Genomic DNA, 24,482 nt, shown 5'->3' on the forward strand with positions numbered 1-24,482 from the left:
TTAAAGGAGGGAGTAGCGTTTGATGGTACACACATTTCCAGTTTTCCTGCATCCCAGGACATTGTTGTGGTCTATCTATTACTGTTTATGGAAAAACGGGAGTTCTTTAGTCGTCAGTTCTCAGTGTTGTGCTGACAGTCCAGTGTGGTAGGGGCATGTTAGCAATCAGCATTCAGCTTAACAAGGAGCTTAATTGAAATCACATTTGCTCCAGCCGTTCTTTGCTGGTCTTTGGAAGCCAATTAGCTGTGAAATGTCTGTACCCCGTCGCTTTCAAAGCTTATAGTCAGAGCACAATGCAGTCGAACCTCAAAAGCTTGGTGCCGTGCCCAGAGCTGCTTTTCTGTACTGGGAAAAAAAATGAATGAATCAGTTTTAAGGTTTACCTGTTCACACAGTCATAAACAAATCAGCTGGTGATATATCTCAAGAATGAGCTGATGATGGATGGTTTAAAGCTTACAGAGCACATAGTGGGGTGAATTTATGTTGTGACTGTACCTATTTTCTAACACTAGGTGGTGCTGTTTGCTGTGATCTTCCAGACTAGAACTGGAATGATCTTTAGCCAAATATATGTGAATAGATCTCCAAAATAAAAATCCCATTAAAAGAAAAATGACTGCCTCTTCCGTGTGACTGACTGTTCTGGCTCCTTTGTTCAGTGACCAGCCGAAAACTGAGCCCCCTGCTTTTGAACCTTAAAGTTTTGAATTCATACAGAGATTAGGTGTTTGTCTGCTTGTTCATATGACTGTTTAAGGACAATTATGTCGATTCTTGGTGCGTATGGGCTCAGTTGGAAATGCCCAAGTGAGAAGAAACAATACCTGCATAGTCAGATCTGTCTGAGCCTGCTAAACCTTGACGTCTAAGCTTGGAGCCACTAGTCAGAAACATGTAACATGACTTTGTTTAAAAATCAGTTTCTGGTGGTTTAAAAGACATAATGTACACTCACTTGCCACTTTATTGTGTACGCCTGTTCAGTTGCTTGTTATCACAAATTATTAATCAACCAATCAAATGGCTGCAGTTCAATGCATTTAGGCATGTAGAGGTGATCAAGACAACTTGCTGAAGTTCAAACTGAGTATCAGAATGGAGAAGAAAGGGGATTTAAGTGGCTTTGATTGGATATGGTTGTTGGTGCCAGAGAGGCTGGTCTGAGTATTTCAGAAACTGCTGATCTGCTGTGATTTTCATGCACAACCATCTCTAGGATTTACAGTGAATGGTCTGAAAAAGAGAAAATATCCAGTAAGCGGCAGTTGTGTGGACGAAAATGCCTTGTCGATGTGAGAGGTCAAAGGAGAATGGGCAGACTGGTTCAAGATGATAGAAAGGCAACAGCAACTCAAATAGCCACTTGTTACAACCGAAGAATGCAGAATACCATCTCTGAACGCACAACACGTCCAACCTTGAAGAAGATGGGCTACAGCAGCAGAAAACCACACCGGGGGCCACTCCTGTCAGCTAAGAACAGGAAACTGAGACTACAGTACGGTCACACGCTTGCTAAAATGGAACAATAGAAGATTGGAAAAAGGTTTTCTGGTATGTTGAGTCTCGATTTCAGCTGGGACATTCAGATGGCAGGGTCAGAATTTGACATAAATATGAAAGCATGGATCCATCCTGCCTTGTATCAACGGTTCAGGCTGGTGGTGGTGGTGTGATGGTGTGGGGGATATTTTCTTGGCACACTTTGTTCCCCCTAGTACAAACTGAGCATGGTTTAAATGTCACAGCCTACCTGAGTATTGTTGCTGACCATGTCCATCCCTTTATGACCACAGTGGACCATCTTCTGACGGCTACTTCCAGTAGGATAATGCACCATGTCACAAAGCTCATATCATCTCAAACTGGTTTCTTGAACATGACAATGAGTTCACTGTACTCCACAGTGGCCTCCACAGTCACCAGATCTCAATCCAATAGAGCAGCTTTAGGATGTGGTGCAACGGGAGATTCTCATCATAGATGTGGAGCTGACAAATCTGCAGCAACTGTGCTATCATGTCAGTATGGACCAAAACCTCTGAGGAATGTTTCCAACATCTTTGTTGAAAGTACGCTACGAAGAATTAAGGCAGTTCTGAAGGCAAAAGGGGGTCCAACCTTTAACTAGTGAGGTGTACCTAATAAAGTGGCCGGTGAATGTATTATGTAGAGCATTTTTAAAATAATACTTTACAGTGTATAGAGCAGGTCAAGTAAGAGTCTCTGATGTGAGACAAGCAGATGACTTTAATGTAGTGACTTTACAGCTCACTTCTTTCCATTATGCAGTAGAATGAAGTACAAAGTAGCAGAGACATTACTATGGATAGTAAAACAGAGTTCATTTATCCCGTACAACCGCACCACATGAAACACAGACATAGGGTTTTTATTTCTGAATCACATTACGTCCCGAGGTAAAACTAATCTCCTGCGAATAGGGCTTTATTTGAACATATGTCCAGTTGCATGATAAATGTTTATGTTTCATTGTGAGTTGGGGCATCGATGGATCTCCTTCCATCTTCTGTTACTTGTAAATTGAAATAATTTATTTTGTCTTGACTGGTCCATTGGCCCCTAGTTCAGCCTCATGACCACCGCTGGTCACTTTAATCATTTGATTGATCTGGTTTGGCGTGGATGTAAGGAGGAAATCCCCATTCTAAATTTACCACCCATACACCCACCTATCTCCTGGAACTCATGCCTGCTGACGATCTAGCCACAACACGTGCCCTTAAGGGAGCTTGTACATAGAAAGCGAGTGGGTGGGTGGGGTTGGGGTTTTGGGGCGTGGGGGGGTTGACGTGCGCTTGCTGGCACGGCCTTTCGACCCATCAGTCTATCTTTATGTCCCAGTAGTCCTGTCCCACAAGCCTCCAGAGCTCTGACCTTCCCCAGGACTTTAGAACGAGTGGAAAAACTGGAAAGAAGTCTTCCCGTATCCACCAGAGATACTTTCTGACAAGATAACCTATCTTATCAAGGTATGTGGCTTTTATTTCAGGTTGTTGAACGACTTGTTGGTAAAACCAATGAGCTTCAGTTCATCTTTTTTATGGTTGTAACAGTAAGACAGAATGTTGGTTTGATATTCTGATGGATTTCTGATCTGTAAATGATGTATTTGGATAAAAGAAAAAATGAAATAATCCACATTGTCTTCGGTATTATTAAAAAAAAATGGTTGGTTCATTTGAGCTGGTTTAAGTTTCAGATAAGAATTTGAAATCATAATTTAACATTGTGATTGCAACATATATATACATAAAAGTTAAGATAATTCTTTATTTATCCCACAGTGGGGAAATTGGCAGCATTTCAGCAGCAGACAGTGCACACAAGAGATATAAGTAATAATATTAGAAAATAAATCAAATGCATAAAATGCAATATACATATGTGAGTGGCAATGATGTGGTGTCTTTGATTATCTGTGTTAAAGGAAGTCTTGGATTTGGATTTTTGATTTTAGTGGGCGGGTGGGTAGTTGCTGAGCTCGTCCATGTGCAACTCATTCAGCGCTGTGTGACTGTCTTGGGACACTACAGTTGTTCATTGTGCTGCACCTGCTCTCGCTCTGTCAGTCAGGACACACAGAAAGACAGAAATAGAGCAATGCCTAACAGGGCGACCAGCGCATGCTCGTACCAATCATTTCGCACAAGTTTTTCCATTTATACAAACCACCACCCGTCCCTACATAAACTTAAAAAAAAAAAAGTTTTAAATCCTGAAAGAACACACAGATATCTCAGAATTAGTATTTTTAGACGTGTTGATTCAAGAGAACGATCAGTGAACAGGACAGTTTAGTCCTTAGCAGTAGTTGTGTCTTTGAAGTCAGTAAGACGGACAATAAATCAATGAATTACATTTGGGCCTTATCCATTTTTAATATGTTCACAGATGAAAAGGACAGGTTGTTTGATAAAATATGAAATTTGACAAAACTTTGACAGTAGTTGTTGCACTTATCTATTTAAAACCTGTGGTGCTAGTTCTGATTTCAAGTATTAACATACCACAATAACGAGTTATAAAAGCTTATCAATATAATTTGGAACAAAATACTTAAAGTAAGTTGAAAAAAACAAAAGCATATTTTGCCTTGATTTAACATATTTCATCCTGGTTAGATTCAGTTTTTATCTGTTTTCTAGACTACAAGTAACCCATGTCCTAAAGTTTAAATACTTCCTCCTAGTAGAGTGTGAAATGTTAAAACCCAGATATATTTCTCTTATTTTAAGTGTTTAAAAATAGCTGAAGATGCATGCACACGCTCCTGTAAGACATCATTCAATCGTGAAGCCCTTAGCAATAGGTTTATTTTTACCCCTCTGCTCCAAATACTCACGAGCCCTAGTTCAGAGTTACTTAATTGGCTGAGGTCTGATCTGATTTCCAGCTCCGTGGGAGGACGTGAAGTAGAGCAGTGATGTTGTGACCGTTCTTCGGTTACACATTGTTGCTGGCTGACTGTGTCACTGTCACTTTTCTCTGCTGTTTGTCATGATGTCAGACTCGATGTGGTTTGGCTGGCTCAGACTCAAGTAATCTGATCCCGGAAGTGAATGGATTTGAATTTCCTTTTGGAGTGATGAGCTTCTTGAATTTGCAGTCTTTAAAGATCATATCATTTTCCTGGTCTAATGTATAATTAATGCCACATTCTTGTTTTCTGGTCTTTTTTCTTGTCAACGCCCAGGGTTCACTGATTAAATAAGATTTAGAGAGGCCTTTGTTTTGTTTATCGTCCCGTCACCATAGTCCAGCCTCCACCTTATTCCTACCTTATAATTTAACCCCATCAGACATCACCATGTTAGATTATACATGTCTGCACCAAGTGTTTATTTTTCACTAAAGTACTACCACAGTGTCGTCTGAGAGAAGCCATTCGTTTGTTTACGACAATTTAGCTGTCTGGAAAGATTTGGTACCGCAAAATGCAGTTAGCGTTAGCTTCGAAGATCAGGCATCATTTTTTGAACTTGATTTGCTCAATTTGAAACCACACTACCCTAAAAAAGGCACTCATTATGCAATTAAGTTGCATTAATTCTGTGTCGCATTACTATACAACTGAGGAAAGTACAGCCAATATTCTTTATCATTTTATCACTCTCAATCTGCTACATGTTGTTGTTAGCTAGTTGCTAACTGTGTCTGTCAGCTGTTTTAGCTGAGAAGAGTAAAGCTATAAGCATCATCTGAGCTGTTTCAAGCAAACACGATTGCTAGAGGAATTGATGCTGTAAAACCCAAATAAAGAGCTGAAAGTAGCTAGAACTCTGCGTAGAATTATTATCATTCTGATCTGGGGACAAGTGAACAGCTTTACACACTTTCGTGTTCATGCGAACACACAATGAGTCCAGAGTCACATTAAAGACTTACTTCTCTTGCATAAGTGGAGTTTTGCTTCACTCAGTCTGACAAAATGAACACACACCCACTGTTATAACTGATTGTCTGCTAAAGGGGAAAAAGCACTCTTAGTAACATCTGTTCATTTGTCATGAGAGCCTTTTTAAAATACTCTGTCCTTATAGCTGTTAACTAATTGAATTAAAATTATATCTCAACAAGAATTAACTTAATTATTGATGCCATTATGTCGATGTAAAAGGAGTCTTGTGTAGTTAAGTTATGTATTTCCTCAATAATCTCCGTTGTCTTTATTTACCTTTTATTACCAGAAATTATGCTGCATGTAGAAACTTCCAGGGTTGGAGTTATAACTACATCACTGCAGAGATCAATAAATAACTCGACGTGTGTGTCAAGTTGTGATGCACACATAAACAGCGCTGTTCTTGGTTCTGAAACAGCAGTAGAGAAAGCTCCATTAGAGACAGTAGCTGTTAAAATAATCTTCTGTGCCCCAAATGGTGTCCTTGTTCATTTGCAAACAGAGGACTTGAGATCTGATCTGAACAGACTGCTGTGGACACATATGGAATCGCATGTTAATGTCAGGTCTGAACCGGGCCTGTTTAAATGTAAACTGATGTATGATTAGTGTTGCTCTCAGTTGAACTTCAGTTGCACAGGGGTACTGCCTGGAACAGTGTACAACATTTGTAACAAAGGAGTGTACAGTTGATCCAAATGGGAACAGGATAAATGCACAAGATGTAAAAAGACTTGGAGGGATGGTGATGCCTAAACTGCACTAGTGGGCGTAAACCAAGGTCCCACAGGAAACTGTCTTCACATTTGCATGGATCCTCTCCAGGCTTTGTTACAGCAGAGTCTTGCAGGAAGCTTATTAGTTGTGGTGGTCTCACGTGGTTGGACTTAAGTGCATATTAACTCCTCCTTGACAGCTTTTTATTTTAAACCCATCGGCTCCAGTTTTGAAATCTAATTAGTGGTGATCTATGATGAGCCACTAATAGCATGTAGGACTTTGGTCTGTGCCCTTGGCGTTGACCTCAGAGCTGAGCTGGAGCATAACCCGTTGTGGCTGAGAAAACACACTGTGAATAGAGATAAAAAAATACAAAAGATGAACAAATAAAAATTGGCCAAAAAACATGAGAAAATGATTTGTATGTCTATGTATCAGACTGAGTGTTCGATCAAACCACACTAACACTTGAACCTCAAAACGGCAATAAATGCCAGTGCCCACACAGATAACCGCTTTCCTGAAATGCCTCGATTACTCTGTTGATGCAGGACAATTTCCAGTCTTGGAGTATCTATTTGCTGTATACCTGTATAGGTTCAAAGAGCTGAATCATTCATGACAGGAAATCTATAGCAGAGTTTTAAGCTCTGCCACATCATTTTGAGATGTGTTACAGTATATTCGGTCTCAGCTCACGGTGCCAGTAAAGATAAAATCCTATTCAAGCTAACTCTGTCATTATAGTCACTGTTAACACCAGCGTTGAGCTTTATTTTAGATAAAATATAACCAAGATTGAGAAAGTTATGGATTGGTTACGTTCAGTAAGTTTATGTTTGATATATATTTTGGTATTACTTGTATCAGTTGCTAAGAAACAGACAAACTTGATTGTTAGTGTTTTATGTCAGAACTTGAGTTGCTCAAGGGTGTGGTTCATACCCGTGATTGACTTGATTTGATCCAGACTGAAGAAAAACGTGTTTCCTTTTTAATTTCAGTCCAATTTGTAATTTTTTTTAAATGACTGGATCATTATCTGGGTTCAGCCAAACCTCCTTCTTCTTCTCCTCTTTCTTCCTTCCTCCTTTCTCTCTTCTTCTGTCTGTCTGTCTTCTGTTTCCTCCTCCTTAAGGTCCAAGCTTAATCTGGACATAGTGTAGGTGCATCCTGCCAGGCGCTGATCACTGCAGCTACATTTGGTTTTGTTCTGCTGGCTCATCTCACACCACATCGACTCTGGAGGGACCCTCAAGCTTTCTGCCAGAGTCTCTCTGTCCTCTTTAAAGTGTTCGTCTCCTCCAGGATGACAGTTCCTGGGAAGGTGTCGGTGGTGTTTCAGATTTTGGAAAGAAACTCCCTGGCAAGCGGAGACTGATGAAGAATGCCGGCGCTTTCGCTCGCTCCTGACCAGATGTGCTGTGTTTATCACAGTAGATCACACACGTGTGGTTGTTTGACGGCTGAAGGCTCGGTATGTGTGCAATGACTTGGATATAGATGTTTCCCCCAGGGCTCGGTTTCAATCTCATGGTGTGCATCACATGCCTCAATGGTTACGTCATCATTGAGAAACAGATGGTGGTAGATGTATACATGATTACATGTTAATCATAATTGAAATTATAAGCATGGAACTGTGCAGTCGGCACGCTTTTGTGTTTTAGTTCGATTTTCAGTCCCCAGAGACCGTTGCTGTAGCTGAAGCCCAGTGCTAAATATAAGCCTTGTGATAAGCCTCAATCTCCAGACCTCCAGGAGCACTTCATTCAGACTCTGAAGACTACTCAAGGCCTCTTATCTGTTTTATTTTGGGAAAGCCACGCCAAGGAGTTTGTGTCTCAAGTCTTCCTGAATCTATTTGCAGTGCGGCTGTAAAGGTTTAAAGACTGGGATCGTTTATGACAGGAAATCTATAGTAGAGGCTCCGCCAGATCAGTTTGAGGTCTGCTGTAGTATATTCAGCCTCAGAAGATAGAGCTCACGGTGCCAATAAAGGGTCAGAATTAAGTTAGAGTTGCTTAGGTGTGTGGTTTGGTGTGATGCATGCATTATTTGGTTTTTCAATTTTTTTTTAAAACTAGAGAGGAAAACTGTTTAAATCCAACAATAAATAAATGCATTAAATAAACCTTTCTTTAGTTTTGTAGTTTAAAATGAAACAGTCAATATTACACTTAGTTTTCTTTCTGCCAACGTAAAAAAATAAAAAAAACAATGAAACAGGAAGTAGAATACATCTGTAAAAACCTGGTGCAAGCCCATAGAAAACCTTTTAGTGCTAAATAAGTTATTTACAGCAGTCCGTGATTTTGTAGAAAACAGAAGTTTTGGTAGGTGACGAGGAAGTTGTAACTTCTTCTTCCTCGTCACCTGTAAAAAAAACTTCTGTTTTCTTTTTCATATATTAAAGGACAAAGGACAAATTTACTTTATTAGATTTTCACTTCACAAAAAGCAAACTTAAAATCCACACCAAGGAAAGACTAGTTTCCTTTTAGCTTTTGTCCAATACATTTCACACTTTTCTTGTTAGAGGTGGGATACATTTATATGAATGTCGACACTTTTGTTGGTTTCATTATGTATCACTAACCCCAACATGAACTCGCATGGGGAAATCACATTTGGTGACATTTAGCCATTTGACTGATAAGCGAGTCTGCTTTGTTCATATTAATGTGTCCAGTCTTGTGTGGTGATTATAATTTCCCTGTGTAAGGAGCTCAGATATTGTATTTAAACTCAATTGTTTTAAACTTTTAATACTCAAAACAGTAAAAACGCTGGGCTTCATTTCATCTGGATTAAAATCCAGCATTGTCTAGATCTAACAAACTCCTGAGCCATGTGACAAGTCTGTATCGAGATCCACAGAGTTGTCACGGACATGTTGCAAAAACACTTTTCAACACGCTCTCTGAAGGTCAAAGGTAGAAGAATCCGTTTGCTTCATACTGAAATCCCATCATGCCTTGTGAAAGACATCAAACAACATTGCAAATGGGGTTTTAACCTTGGCCTCCCTCCCTTTATGTGTGCATATGAATATCCTAACCTTTCATTCTCCACCACCACCCCTCCACTATGAGTTATTGCTGTGCTGTAGAGGTTCAGGTTCTGTTATGTGTCTGCAGAGACGGCGTGGCCACGTTCACTGAAACCTTGCGCCCCTCTATCTCCAGACAAAGTGGATATTTTTCCTTGGGGATTCCGTAAATCTGGACTTTATTTCTAAGACCAAACAATTACAAACGCCATCCCTCTCTCTCTCTCTCTCTGACTTTCCAACCAAGGTGATGTAGCCATTAAGCTCTTTTCTCCTGCAGACCTGTCCGAATACCTCAGCACGCTAGGGGTCATTCTGAGTGCAAATATGGACTGTCTGGAAGTGTTTATCTAATAATGACCCAGTGACTGGCTGCACACGTGACTCTGTCCAGGCTGAACTAGCCTCCACCTTGAACGTGTGGCTGGCTGAACATCTGGGGGGATGATTAGTGGAGAGGTGTGGTTGTGTTATTATGATATTAAACACAACCTGCCTCACGTTGCCGCTGCTACATTTCCAGAACCTGAAGAGTTTGTCTCGTAGTGTTTGACATCTAACCAAAATATCCGCCCAGCTTTGACGTTGGTTTTTACAAATAACATATTAACGACGAACGTGACTGCTAACGAACCCACTGACACTGGTGTAGTGTACCAATTGTAACTGTTTTTAATGCTTCAACTGTGTTTTTATGTACAGGTTTCAGAGCATTAATGCTTCAGGTGATTTTATCTGTTAGTGTTTTAGTGCTTCCAAAAAAATGTCATTTCATCTGTTTTTATCAGATTCAGCCTTTAACTGGCGTTTTAAATCCTGGTGGTGCTTCAACAGATACTTGGCTGTAAATATATCTTAAGATGGGTCATAATAATTTGATTTATAATTTCTCTAGAACTTTCTGGTGAATGAATGCATGCATTTACTGCAGTTATCTTCTAGTTTCAGTGCTGTGTCATCATATTTCAGAGGCCACTACTATAGCTTTGAACTAAAGGTCTAATTATTGTCACGGTCACGTTACTTCTCACACAGCTGTATTAGAAAGATATTCATCTAATGATCTCACCTAAAATATGTGTGAGTTCCAGGGAATTATCTTTTTAAATAAACCTGCCTTTCCTGGGATATCACCACTTAGTTTTGCAGTGAGTTGGCAAAGATGGCTGCACCTCAGTCCATTTACTGTTCTGACTGAGCTTTGGCACAGTTTTGAACTGCGTGGTCATTACTGCCGTATTTAGGTTGTTGTATGGCTGACATATTAAGCATTTTCAGTCTTTTGACAAATGAGATGGTCCCCTCATTGTAATGTTTGTGTAAGCTGTTTCCCCCTATTTGTTTCAAGTGCTTTTCAAGTTCATAGTATACTGCTTACCACTCTTTATTGTGTCTTAACTTGTCTAAACAACAAAATAATAATAATATTTCCTGATAGTTAATTTTTTTCCCCCTACTCTTCGCTATCAGTAGTGTTCAAAGATGATGGTTTTCTTTTGGTTGGTCTATTTGTAATAGTTCTTGATTTTTTGAAGATACAGCGTGTTGCCACTTAATTTTCTGGCCAGGATCGTCTGACCTCCTTCTGTGAGAGTAGCCTGTTTTTTTCCTCCCTCTCATATGCCATCGCTTTGATAATATCATCACTGTACATTTAAGTGCCCTGGAACACTGTGAGGTAAATGATGGGCAGCAAGGACATCAGCGAACAGAATGTACAGAATGTTGGTGCTGTGGTTTTGTGCACCTGATCGGTGGGAACATGACGTAGGGCTAATTCCCATATGCGCTTTCATTAAAGATTGTGTAGCCACACATTTGATTTGTTTGATTGAAAAAAAAAAATGGCAAAAAAATTCTCTGCCCTTTCGGAGATCAGCCTTGGTGAGATCAACAGGAAGACTGATCTCATGGGAGTGGACCAAAGCTTTTCTCTGTTTTGAGATCTGAGTGAGCCGCTGTCACAGCCCTGGACGTTCGACAATGATAGCTGAGCCTCTAAATTCCTGTGTCACTTGATTTGACTGAGGAAGAAATGCCACAGCAACACTTTCACACTGCTGAAAACACTCACAACGACCCGGGTCAACTCAGGATTTTTGTGCAGTGTCAAAGGGGCTTTAGAGCACCTGCTCAGACATGAACACTCGTACAAAACAACTGGTGTATTTCTTCTAAAGCTAGCTACCAACTTTTGCCAATCACCTTGAGAAAGTGGCCCATTGAAGGAAGATGCCTGTCATTACGTGTTTGCCCTGTCAAGAAGCAAATTAGTGACTCAAATTACTTTCTTCACAACTATTGAGTGTTTAGTTCCACCATTGACATCTTGGTAATATTGCTTTTTGTCAGGGTTGACTTTACCGTCACGGGTGACTCAACTAAGAGCAAAAATTCGAGCAAGCATTTTACCTCATTGATGATATCCATTGTCCCACTTTGAAGGTGCTGTGTCATTAGATTAAAAGAACAAGAATGATGTTACATCATTGCAGCGACCTGTAAGGTCTTGCCCATCCTTGGCAGAAAAGACTCATTGTTGCTAATGACAGGGTAAAGACTACCAGCTGGGTTTTGTGGGACTGATGTCATCCCTGAAGCAGATGAGTCAAAGAAACAAACATTAAATAGGTAGACAGCCAGATGGCAGATGATGGCAGGTTTAGTAGGATCTTGGAGATGAGTGATCTAATTTCATGACATTAAATGTGCCCCGTTGAGCATTTTTCCATTATTAATTTTAGTTAATCCACTCATATTTAATGTTTTGTAGTCAAATTGATTTAAAAAAAACACTATATATGGAAATCCTAGTACTAACCTGAATCACTTGGAGTATTGCACAGCCTGTGGGAGTTGCGTATGTAATTACTATGAGTTCATCATCTCTGGTAGACGAATGAATTGCAACATAGAAAGCATTCATCAAAGATGCTCCAGATAAAAGAAAAAACGAGACTCTCCATTGGTGTCACTTCTCTTTGTTGGAGAACACCTAAAGAAGCAAATGGATTGACGTTATCTGCATGTTTTGGCTGTGTTTTGGAGATTTTAAAAAGATAAGAAAACTAAAAAAAACAAAACACAGTTGGATATACTGTATTTAAGTTGTTGACACATCTTAAATACAGTTTAACAACAAAACAATAACGTCCTCATTTATCTGATAGGGGTGCTAGTTCAAAGGCTCTGCGACATTAAATGAACACTCAATCATGTCTTATTGGTAAATCAAATGTTTCTGGACTCTTGACCTTTCTTTAGGTTTTTTTAATCCTCCGTGCACCTTGGTAGCAGATGAAGTCGCGTCAGAAATACAGTGTTCTCAATCAATGTCTAAACTATGAGACTGATCTGCCAATAATTGTGCAAGCACTTAAAACCGTTAATCCTAAAGGGGAAGGCTCAAATTACTACTCAACTACCACTGCAACGAAGTCAAAAAATTTGGATGGCAGTAATAAACTTCTCTCACCGTTGTGATTACTTTAGTTCAGTGACTTCCTTCAATAAAAATCTATCTACCGTATACCAATCAGCCATAAGATTATGACAGGACAAGTAAATAACATTGACCATCTTTTGACAGTTCAATGTTCTGCTGGGAAACCTTTGGACCTGGCATTCACAAGGATGTTACTTAGACATGTACCACGGGTCCCCCACTTACAACATCCTGTTGTCAGACACCACAGGACACCCCCAGAAAGCCCATGCCCATTCTATGATGAGTCTCAATAGTTTTGGAGGCACAAGGCAGACCCTCACCATATTAGGGAGGAGGTCATAATGTTGTGCCTGATCAGTGTAGACTACTCATGTTTGCACTCAACACCTGACAAGATCCAAAAACCATCAGTTGATATATTTAATGCGCTTCGTGATTCATTGACTCTTAGTCTGGCAGTAGTTTAATTAATTACAGGCTGTAAAACCTTTTCTGAAAACAAGTTCCAGTGTTGCGTGCAGGTAGCGCTCTACCCATCCACTCAGCTCCAGCTCCAATTGGCAGGTTTGTGATCTATGTGTTCATGTGCTGTGCTGCCATAGTCAGCCAGATGAGCTCATGAGAGAAAAGGATCCAGACACACCACTAAAGTTTACACGCCATAGTCAGTCAGTCAGTCATTTATCAGTCAGCCTCCCCGTGTGTAGCCCTTGATGGTAAGGATGGACGGATGTGATTGATGGATGTTATGATGTATGTTGGTGCTTGCAACAAACCTGGCTTAGATTTACAAGAAGTTGAGAAGAACTCTGGTGAGAACCAAGTATTCTGAAAAATACAGCGTCTTTCTTTTGCTGTTCTTGTCATTCTGCTGCCTCTAAATAGAAAATTTGTGGTTGCTTCCATCTACTTGATCTGTTTTGTTGATGCCTGCATTTTTTGCTAGTGACAGCCTTTGCTCTGAATGCTGCAGAGAGATAAGATATGACTTGCTGTTTTGTCTTTTTTTTTGTTTTATGCAACAGCCTCTGAAACACAGTGTTGGGCTCTGTGCCAACTTCGCTGCAATGGCCTCTCACTGTAATAATAAGGGTTCATTGTCACATTGATGCATCTGTGTGTTTTTCATCGTGTTCTTGGCGTTCACTTACCAGGGAAAAGGTTGACATTTGCCATGAAACGCAGGAATATGGGTTTACGTGTGTTCTGAGCTACACAAGCACGTCTTGAGTGTGTTTAAAAGGAGCGCAGTCAATAAATCAACCTCTTCCCCTTCTGCCTGTTTGGTGCTGCTCTTGGAAAAACCAAACTGTTAGCTTAATGATATGCTTACTTACAAGCAGACATAGCAAAGCTCACATTCTGCATCCCTCATTACCGCTCCTTGCACGCTCCTTCGGTTCTCTTTCTCGACTTTTGTTTCTTTCTTACCCTCTCTCGTCGCCCTTCCCACCTCTCCTTCCCATGTGCATGCTGTTCCTTTTATTTTGTCCCTGCGGAAAGATGACTGGAATTTCTCATCTGAGTGAGAGGGTCATTTTCAACTTTCTCTTCCCCCTCCCTCTATCCTACTGTCTCGTTATTTCCACTCTGTCCTCCAAACCCTGCACACTTCTCTTCCTTTTTTTTTTTTTTTTTTTTTTTCTGACGCTCTGCACCGGTTTCTTTGGCATCCCGGTTGCATATGCGAGCCAAGGGAAGGCAGTGCTCTTGTGGGACCCTCCTAACTATCTCTCTTTTACGCACACATACGCACTGTTTTCTTTTTATCTCTCTTCCTGTCAGACTCATTCTGAAGCGTGCGGGACAGGAGGACACTTTGCTTCAATCTGAAGTCAGGACAGGGTCTAATTTTCTTGCCTTGGCTAATGAGCTTAGCCCGTGTTGAGCAGCTTTTAGCCCTGCAGGTTGTTGTTGTTGTCATAGCTGTAGTAAAGAGCCCTCAGTGGTTAGAGCGAGGATCCAGAGTGGAGGAATAGATGGAGGAAAAGAGGCAGAGCTGCAGCCACAGCTTCACCGCTCCTCTGTTTGCCTACCAGGACCACCTCTGATTGTACCGACACTGCGGCTGGGACGAATCTCTCTCCACTCCCTCTTTCCCCTCCCTCGCTCTCTTCTGCTTCTCTCTAACACTACCTGACTCCCTTCTCTCTCCCCCTCTCCGCCTGCACCGGAGCACTAACAAAGTGCTTTTGTAGCTGCATCACTTCTCGGGCAGCTGCTCCCCTTTCTTCCCCCCCCAAGTCTGTCTTTCCAATTCTTTTAGCTTCTTTTCTATCTTGAGCTCTTGACACTGACTTTGTGGCCAAAATGTATCGGAACCCATGGATCTCGAATTACCTGAGTCACGTCAAGTTCTGCAGCCAAGGTAAGCGCTGGGATTTCGGCTCGGGGGAAAACTCAGATGGGACTGAGAGGGGCTTGGGACAGGTTACTCTGGTTTTGGGTGTTGGGAATCTGAGCTCTCGGAAGTTGGCAAGCGACAAACTGCAGACTCCCTTCCTCTCCGCTCGCTGTCCTGCTTTCCAGCCAGCTGTCCTTGCACTGCAGCTGTAGCCTCCAAGGACACTACGGAGCAAGAGATGAACACTCAGCACAGCAGGGGGCAGTTTAAAGGAAGAAGCTATTTCTAGACTAAACTACTTTAACTCAGATTTATGAAAGTAATTTCATGGGTGCATTCGGCTTTACATCTGTAAGTTTAACCAGCCAGTTAACAGTTAAGGACCTATAGTGACACCAGTATTTTGCAAACTGCAGCATTTGCAACTTGAAATCATTTGTGTCTTGCCTTGGGTCCAGAAAATAATTTCTGCCTTCTGCCATCTGTGCACAGCTTTTGCACCACCGACTGGCCACTTGTCAACGTCTGCATCTCTCCTCATTCCCATCCTCCTCTGTAATATTTTCTGACTGGGAGCTGAGTGCCGAGATCTGGCTGGGAATCTACAACAGGTGGCCCACAGTGTCAGGCCTTTATCCAAGCACAGAGACCCGTGGTTTTAGGGGGTGGGGTGTTGCACTTGTTTGAAGGGTTTAAGGGTTTAAGATGTGTCAGAGTAGTTGCCCTCTGCCCTCTGTTTCGTGCTCAAAATTGACTATGCGACTGAGCTGTTTGTACACTCGTTATTGTTGGTGTTTTAGATGTAATTGGCTTATTGCCACGTCCTTTTGTTAAGTCACTGAATTTCTGATACATTAAACCGTCTTAAGTGTCTGGGAGGAAGCTTTAGTTACTACTGGAGTCTCCCAGCAGGCAAAGTAGGTGAGCAACTGTTGAGTTTGTGGGGCATGTTGAGACTTAGCACATGTAGTGTGATGTAATGCAGACGGTTAAAGAGTGACACGCTTCCTGTTGGGCTCGTTGTAATCCCAGGAGTCTAAATTAATCCTGAATCTTATCTTGGGACATGTGCTCTGCCCCCTGATGTCTCTCTGATTACTGCAGTGTGTTTTTTAAGACATTGACTAAGTGTGTGGTGTTTGATTGACACTTGATGCATCATGTCCTTGTTGCACAGTAAACTCAATGGGTTAATGTCGAGCCTGAATGTCACTCCACTGAATCGTAAAATTATTTGATTCATCCCCATGCATCAGTGTCAAGCCTCCTTTTACAGCCTCATCAGCACACATGGCTACAGCAACCGTAGCATTTTCTGTAGATTACAGCCAGCATCAAAGGCTTGGCGACATCTGTGATCATTCTTTGAGGTTTTTTTATGCTCATGTCTGGGATGATGAAGTGATGAAGGCATTGAGGCACTTGGGCTTTCTGAGTTTTTTTTTTTTTTTTTTGTACCTGCATGCCATATACAGTAGACTGTATGAGGTTTAAAAGGAGGCCAGGTCTGGGTTTGCAGAGAACTCTGTATGTTAGGCCCCAGGGGGGAAAAAAAAAAACTTTTGTTGCAGCTAATTCACCTTAACCTTGGCATCTGGTTTTGCTTCGCACCTTTTTTGCTTGAAGGGTTTTTCTGGTATTTGGGTGTTGCTAACTTGGGTGTTGGTTGTTATGAAAACACTTTACTGACCACCTACACTGATAAAATGTAAGGAGACGAATATCATTGATCATCTTGTGACAATTCAACGTTTTGCTGAGGACCTTTTGCACCTGGAATTCATTCCTGTGGATGTTACTTAGACATGTAGCACCCACATAGACCAGACCAGATCCCCTCAAAGGCCCCCACTAACAACATTCTTTTGCCAGGAGACCTTAGAAGACTCATGTCTATTCTCTGATGAGTCACAACTGTTTTTGGGACACAAAGGAGACCCACACAATATCAGGAAGGGAGACATAATGTTATGCCTGATCAGCGTATTATGCATGCATGGTGCAGCCTTGAACAGCTTTCAAAAGGTCATCTATTGAAGTCTTGTCTCTGTCGTAGCTAACTTAATAATACTCCCACTTCTTATTCAGTATAAAAAGTATGCCCTTTGACTGTTTCCTAGAACTGAACCTCAGATTGTGCAGAAATCATAAAGTGACAGTAGAAAAAGAACAGTAGGAGTCGAAAAAAACTGAAGCACAAGAGTCGCAGCTACTGCAGATGAGATTTCTTTCAGTACGTTCCTGAACTCATGTTTGTGGTTTGTTCTTTCTAACCAGTAGCAACCCACAAGCCTGCAGTGTTGGACATACTCTGACCTGTCATTCAGGTCTATACACCTGCGCATTTCTTGCCTTTTTCAAAGTTCATGCATTCTTTTGAGCATTTGAAATCTCTGCTGTTTTATCTTATTCTCTGTTGGGAAAGAACATTTTTCAACTATTGTATTCTATGTTGAAATATCTGCCATAATGTTGTCGACCTGTCGAAGCTGTTGTCTTTGGATCGTTGTCAGTTGAAAACACAGTTGGCTCAGATAACCAGGATTACTGTCCAAGACTCGCAAGGAATGAGCTGTGTTTTTACCCAGCTGAAACAATACACGACTACCCCCAAACACAACCCGGCACACCGCCCCCTCTCCAAATAAGCCTTCTTTCTTCTCAGATAATGTTTTGGATTTAAAGCATCAGCCCAAACATCCTTAACGAGAACTAACAGATCTAGAATCTGAGTGGAAGGAGGAAGTTGTTTGGATGTGTGGGGTGAATTAGGGGTGGCCGGCCTCTGGGGAGAAGTTGGAGGGCTTGGGTGGAGCCGTGGGGGAGTCCAGAGGAGAGGGTTGTCGCATGGCCTTGAGGTGAACTTGGACGGGATGGACCACATGTTTGTCACAAATGCACATCTCTGGCCACTCAGGGGTCCAAGGACAGCCAAGACCGCAAGTTTGAGGTTTGGAGTCAGTAAGGGAAGCAGACATTCTTTAAAAGGATGTTCCACGGGACTCGCATTCCTCACGGGGCTGTTTATGGTGCTTGACACCCACTAATGCCCCTTTTTCTTGGTAATTGGGCTGTGCTTCCCTGTAGGCAGGTGTTTATGTCACACTTTGCCCTTGTTTACTGACTTGGGATGCTGCCGCCCTAATAGACACCAGATTTTGTGCGTCTAATCAGGTTTTGTAAAATAGCTGAGCATATTTATAAGTGTGCCTTCTACACCTCTGAACGCAGACCTTTAGGTCGGTTTAGAAATGCTGTCCTTAACAGAGAAGAGCTCAGCTTCTCTTGGCGCCGTCCCAGCGATGCAACCTTGACGTGTGATGTCTCAGACAGTGTCACACTGAGACACTCCCTCCTCTATCAAATGCTCTGACGTCATGCACAGGCCCGATACTTAAGATGGAGACAGTGAGCGTTTCAGGATGTAGATGAAGTTGTGATTTGTGGGTCGGGTGCTTTTTTCTGGAGTGGAGGTTTTTTTGGTGGTTGCGTGTGCCAGCTTCCTAACCAACACAGATCGCTCATTGTTTGATGTGATTAAGCGAGGCAGGCAGATTATTGTTTTCCACATCGTTTGTTTTCTCTGTGCAAGTCCACTTAATTAATGTGGTCCATTGCCAGCAAGCTACAGACAGACTGGCTGCTTCACCTCAAGGTGCCTCTCTGCAGTGTGTGTGTCTGTTCATTTAAAAACTACATCCAGAGGTTCTGCTGTTCAGTCAAGGGATTAATGAAGAGTGCAACATGACTCAGTGTTACTCTTTTTCATTTCTGCCCACAGGACTTGGGAGTGAGACGCCCATTAAACTAAGCAACCCCAGATTGCTACAGAAGAGAGCACTGAGGTAGGAAAATTATGATTCACACATTTCATCAGAGTTTTATTAACTTTATTTAACTTTAATAAATTCCTGGCAAACGAAAACCTGATCCTTTCAAAAACATTAAGACAACACTGGTAAAACATTCACCATATCAACAGTTTCTGACCCTGGTGAGAAGTGTAAGAGTATCAAAGTTGTTTAGCGTGTCACGATCATATAAATGGTGTTTATTTAAATTTAAGTACCATAAACGTTGGATCAAGTTTAAAAAAAAAACACACAAGTTAAATATAAAATAGAATAATACAAGAGGATAAAAACTATATAAATAAACCTTAGAGTCTCAGAAAATAATGCAAAGATAGTCAAATAAAGTAATTTTAATTTCTCCCTGTTCAACCCTGGTATTAACATTCATCCTACTGTGAATGTAAATAAACACCAACCTTATCGGGGACATATAAAAGTAAAGTATTAGAACAGCTGCTGTCTCTAATGGGTCTTTACTGCTGTTTCAGAACCACGAACAGCACTCCACCCAGCTCCTTACACATCAACATGATTGCATTAATAATTAACCACATGCTGATATGTTATTCAATGACAGAATCACACACAGTGTACTCATATTAAATACTTTCATTTATTAATTCTAGATTACATTTATTTATTGATTTAAACAGCTACAGGGATTGGATATTTTTAAAATGCTCTCACACATTGTGTCTCTTCCTTTATCACGCCATCATTTATGTTTTTTTTTTCTGAAAGAATTAGGCAAAACTTGGCTGATCTAGAGAACTCGGCAACATCATCCCTGTTGAGTAGGTGGCCTTTAATGTGACTCGAGACGGATCGTGTGTTCACACTAATCTGACATATGTGTCCCAGACCACCTCCACATGTGGTCAGAGATCAGATCTCTCAAATGCGTCCTCAGCCTCTCCACCTTTAATCTGGAAACTTGATTTCCCCAGCATTTTCAGAAGGTCAGGACAAGACTAATGCATCTTCACACCTATTCTTAAAGTTGTCCACTTGTCATGAGTCTCTCACACATGATTATATCTGGTCTGAACAGTTTAGTCTACTATCACCAAGCATTAACATGATAAAGAAAGCTCAAGAAAAGCAAAAAAGGAAGATGCAGGTTGTATGAAATCAAGTCGCAATTCATTTCAGAAACTCTAAACTGATACTCATCAGATAAGAGTAAATGATCTAAAGTTTCTCGGCTCACATTAGCCTTTTTAAGCTACTGTTCACACAGGACCATGTTAGGCTTTCAGTACAAAACGTGAACTGAGAAAAGGTTCATTTTACAAACATAGATGTATTTTTGTAAGGGAATTAATCTGCTTTTTCATCTTTTAGAAAGTTGCCTTGACTCCCTTTTTACACTCTGGATGTGCATTAAATAAATTCACATCATGTGCTTCAGACAGTCCAGTTTTAGCAAGTAAGTACAAGATAAGCTCAATTTTACTACTCAGCAGTGTGAAACCACTGATGCAACTTTAGCGGGATTGCTCAGCATCATCTAGTTGGCTGGGTATCAAGTTAAGACTCTAATCTTTACACCTCCCACTACTATAAAAGGTCACAGCGACACAGATTTGATTCCTAACTGTGTTGCCGTGGCTCTGATTTGAAAGCCTTGTGTCGAAATCACATGTTGGGAAATATTTTGCCTTTAAAACAGATGGTGTTATGACAAAAAAAAAAAAAGAAATCTGCTATGCCTGCTGTATATCGCCGTGTTCACAACTCTGCGGTTGCTGGAGTGGATGAAACCACAAAGTCATGTTTTCCCAATTCTCAACTGTTTCCTCATTTCAGTAATCTGTGGCCAGCTCTTTTATGGCACTATTGCAACTTTGTGGATTTGAATCAAATCCATAAATGACTTCAATGTGTTTCTGAGAGAGGGAGAGAAATTTGATTCGTGACTGTGTGAGGCAGAGGGTGTGGCGCCTTTAAAATGTCTCATTACTTTGAGATAAATGTTTGGGGATTGAAATGTACAAGCTGAAAATCCAAATGCTTTGTTTAGATGATTGATTGCTTCGTTTTGTAGCTTTATCCATAATCGACAGAGTGATTGACTCGATTCTTGACCACTATTCAAACCAATCCTTCTTCTTTTTATTGATTTGGATGACTTTCTGATCAAATTGAGATTAATTCTTACAAATGCTTACACTTTCAGCCCATAAACAAATCCAGTTTCCCACAGCTCAGCCCTGCTTCAATAACAACTGGCATTTTTTCTTGCACCCTTCAGCTTCCAGAAAGAATTCTCCTTTGACGAAAAAGACGATCCAGCCAAAAGCACCAAGGATATAGATGTTAGTCTCTTGGCCAGTCTCCCCAAAGGTGAGTAAGGGTTTTGTTTTTTTGAGTTTTTTTATTTTTTTTATTTCTGCTTGTAGAAAATTATCCTCACAATGTCAACATTCCCATGGTTTTTAAACGTTGCTGTTGTTGTGAAACTGCAGCCTTGTTGCCAGGTGGATTCATGTCAAGATCTGTCTAAAACCAGTTTTTCTACAAGCCACAAATCCTTGTACTGTATGAACCTCACACTCCACTCGAACCAAAATGAATATCCAATAAAGATGTATGGTACTGTGGAGGTTTGTGGTTCTGTCAGGTTCCACTCGATGGTAATTGTAATTATTTAAAGAGCTGTTTAAAGCAACTCTATTTGTGTGATGTGTTACAACCAGTGGGCAATAAAAAAGAATGGTGTGTGGATCAAATAGATTTCTTTAAGATCAAATCCAAAGTATAATTGGTAATATAATGGGATTTAAGTGTTACATGTTGTGCAGCTTCACTAACTGTCCAACATCCCATCATTGCAGACCTTGTGTGCTGAGTGTAAAAGGCATAACCAATATCTGATTTCAATTTCTGTGCCTGATAGTTGATTTTTCTTTTATGGTTAATTTGTTCTTTTGTAAAAAAGCAAACATATTTTTTTGCCAAAACAGTTGTTACAACTTTTGGTCTGGAAATTCTGGTGGGGCCATGCAGGGAAATCTTATAATGCAGTCCAGAAATATCATAATCAATACCCTCACAACCCCCCCCCCCCAAAAAAAAAAAAAAAACACAGAAGCCGGAGTAGACCCACAAAACATGCAAACGCCACCCAGAAAGGCTCAAGTCAGACTCAAAACCAGGCCTTCTTGCTGAGAGGCCACCAAGCGGCAGTATTCAAGATTTCACTATATAAAATACTTGATCGATCAAAACTATAACGTGACAACAATAAAAAACACAATGCACAGCTCATGCTGTGAATGGCACACCTAGCAATACCTAGCAATTAATATACAAAGTCACCACACACAATATACCACAGCCAAAGAGCCATTTTAGCTCCACAGACAGATACAAAGCTCTGTGAGGTTGTGTCTTTTCCCAGTTCCCAGTTACGTATTACACAAATTCCACTGTAATTCAAACAATATGCAAACTACATTATCAATTCCATTTAGATTAAAAATAAATTAGACTCACCAAGTACCTTTTTGAGAGCTCCCGGTTAGCCAAGTTATCCTGTTAAACTACTCCTGGTTGAATGAGCTAGTCTTGTCCCTCTTGAGAAATGATTAAATCCTCCGGTCGATTTGGTCCCAAATCTTTTATCTCCAACTTCTGCTCAGGGTATAAAGTCCTAAATCTCACACTATCTGGGTACTCAACTCCAGTCATCATGCAATGAATGAATGAAATGTGAAATAACAACCAGTATATTAGCTGAGGTAGCGAGAACTGTGCAGTGCGTGCCCCTTGCTTGGCCCCACTCCCTGAACTGAATGCATTTCATTCTCACTGATGTCAGGTTGTGGACATGTTTCTAATGCTTTATTCTGTTTATTTTTTAAGTCTCTGAATTGAGGAAACGATTTGAAGGCATCACCACAAGCTCAAGTGATTGGGATATGAACAGGTAAATAATCATGTGATGACAGTTCCCAAAGGCTGGGATTGTTTTTATAATGACAGTATTGAGGAAAGTGATGACATCATCTAGATTGATCACTCTTTCCTCCTTCCTCTCTGTATCTAGAAAAGAACGTATTGCTCGACGGTTGGAGGGCATAGAGGCTGAGGTTCATCCCAGTCTGCTGCCAAGCCTGGTCGCTAACCGCCTTCTGGAGGAGGACACACCACGATACACCAGGGCCTCTGACCCCTGTGAACCCTGCGCTGGTGAGACTAGTACAGGAAGCCAGAATGTACATTTGTTCCTTGTTATGGTCCACACAAATTTAACTGTGCATTGTTCTCTTAAGTTACAGTCCAGCGGTATGGATCGGAGGGATATGAAAGCCATGAAAGGCAGTTGAAGGCTCCAGAGCGACAGTCGAGAGCACGATGCAGACCTGAAACTCAGTCCACCGTTCACACCGAGCCGATACACAATTCAGGTTCCACCACTGCTGTCCCAGAGCTGGAGTCCAAGGCTGAACGCATCGCCCGTTACAAGGCAGAGCGGCGCCGGCAGCTGGCTGAGCGCTATGGCATATCTTTGGATCATGAGCCAGACTCGGACCATCCCCCCCGTTACACCAATACTCGGAAAGAGTCTGATGGATCAGAGAGGCATAACAAATGGGATTCGTTTGGGGAAGAAGGGAGGGACATCACTCTGAGTGCTTACACCAGCTCCTCAGCTACCAGTCCAAGGGCGGGACGCTCGGCACCACCGCATGGCTACCCCGATCCAGGCTATGATGTGGGTCGACCCAGGGCTGACTCATTCTCTGAGAGGGAGAGGCTGATGAACCTGGAAAATCAGCGCAGGGCTGCTCCTCCTGAGCCTCCATCCTCTTCCTCATACATGGACGTGACCTCTTTGTCCACCTCTGCCAGGGTGCCTGTGAAGGACTATTCAGTCACAGGGATGCCGCCCAGCTCACCCAAGCTGAGTAGGCAACCCTCCCTGTCCTCACCTAAACACGGGGTGTCTCCCGGGGATCTATTCATTGAGCAGCAGGCACACAACATCCTCAGCAGACAGGGGTGAGTTGTCTTGATCTTCTCTTGAGTTCTGAATCAAGTAGTTTCTGTCTCATTCTGCAAAACTGAAAGCATGAATTACATATTAAGCAGACCCATCTCCTGTGGTTTGTCTCATTAGCAAGCCAGTTCTGTTCTAGTGTTCCCAGCTTCCCTTCAAAACCATACACATAGAGTTCAAGCCAGAATACTGCTGTATCATTCTTTCTAATGGACTTGCTGTGACAGCATTATCCATCAGAGCGACTCGCTCCCTCTTCTCATTCAGTCATGTCCAAGGTCGTCCCATTGGCAGGAGTGTTGTTTCATACCAGGTCACCCAACCTGAGCTTGTTCTGGGACAGACCAACTCCAACCGAGCCCTGCAGCTGGGCTATTTAATGCAAGATCGGTGTGCGTGCTATGTTTTTATTCCAAAGATTGTAAGTGGATGTGTTGAGAATAGCAATTTGGAGTACTTTTTAAATTCCCAGAGGAGCTCTTATTGGCTACGTTGTTGCAATTTAGTTTGAGCTTGTTTGGACGACGACCCAGAATGAAAGAGAGAATTGGTCCTCTTGGAAAATATCTTGAGTAATTCACCTTTCAAAGTTTGAAGTGCGTTGTCAATTTTTTTTTTTTCTTTCAAA

The 24,482-nt window shown here is 41.4% G+C and overlaps 1 protein-coding gene across 19 annotated transcripts in view; it reads left to right on the plus strand.

Moving 5' to 3' along the window:
* Positions 1–24,482, plus strand: part of svila (supervillin a) — a 74,469-nt gene that overhangs the window by 14,726 nt on the left and 35,261 nt on the right. For 4 of the 19 annotated variants that reach the window (XM_047568175.1, XM_047568174.1, XM_047568172.1 and 1 more), the window contains exons 1-6: positions 14,386–15,019; positions 18,777–18,840; positions 21,104–21,195; positions 22,717–22,780; positions 22,901–23,043; positions 23,127–23,856. In XM_047568175.1, coding sequence (XP_047424131.1) covers positions 14,962–15,019; positions 18,777–18,840; positions 21,104–21,195; positions 22,717–22,780; positions 22,901–23,043; positions 23,127–23,856 — 1,151 coding nt within the window. In that variant the 5' untranslated portion in view covers positions 14,386–14,961. Of the gene's footprint in view, positions 1–2,917; positions 3,000–14,381; positions 15,020–18,776; positions 18,841–21,103; positions 21,196–22,716; positions 22,781–22,900; positions 23,044–23,126; positions 23,857–24,482 lie in introns of those variants that run through there. The other 15 variants (XM_047568180.1, XM_047568178.1, XM_047568179.1 and 12 more) reach the window with 11 other exon arrangements.

This window comes from Mugil cephalus, chromosome 18 (assembly GCF_022458985.1).
Source record: "Mugil cephalus isolate CIBA_MC_2020 chromosome 18, CIBA_Mcephalus_1.1, whole genome shotgun sequence".
NCBI lineage: Eukaryota > Metazoa > Chordata > Actinopteri > Mugiliformes > Mugilidae > Mugil > Mugil cephalus.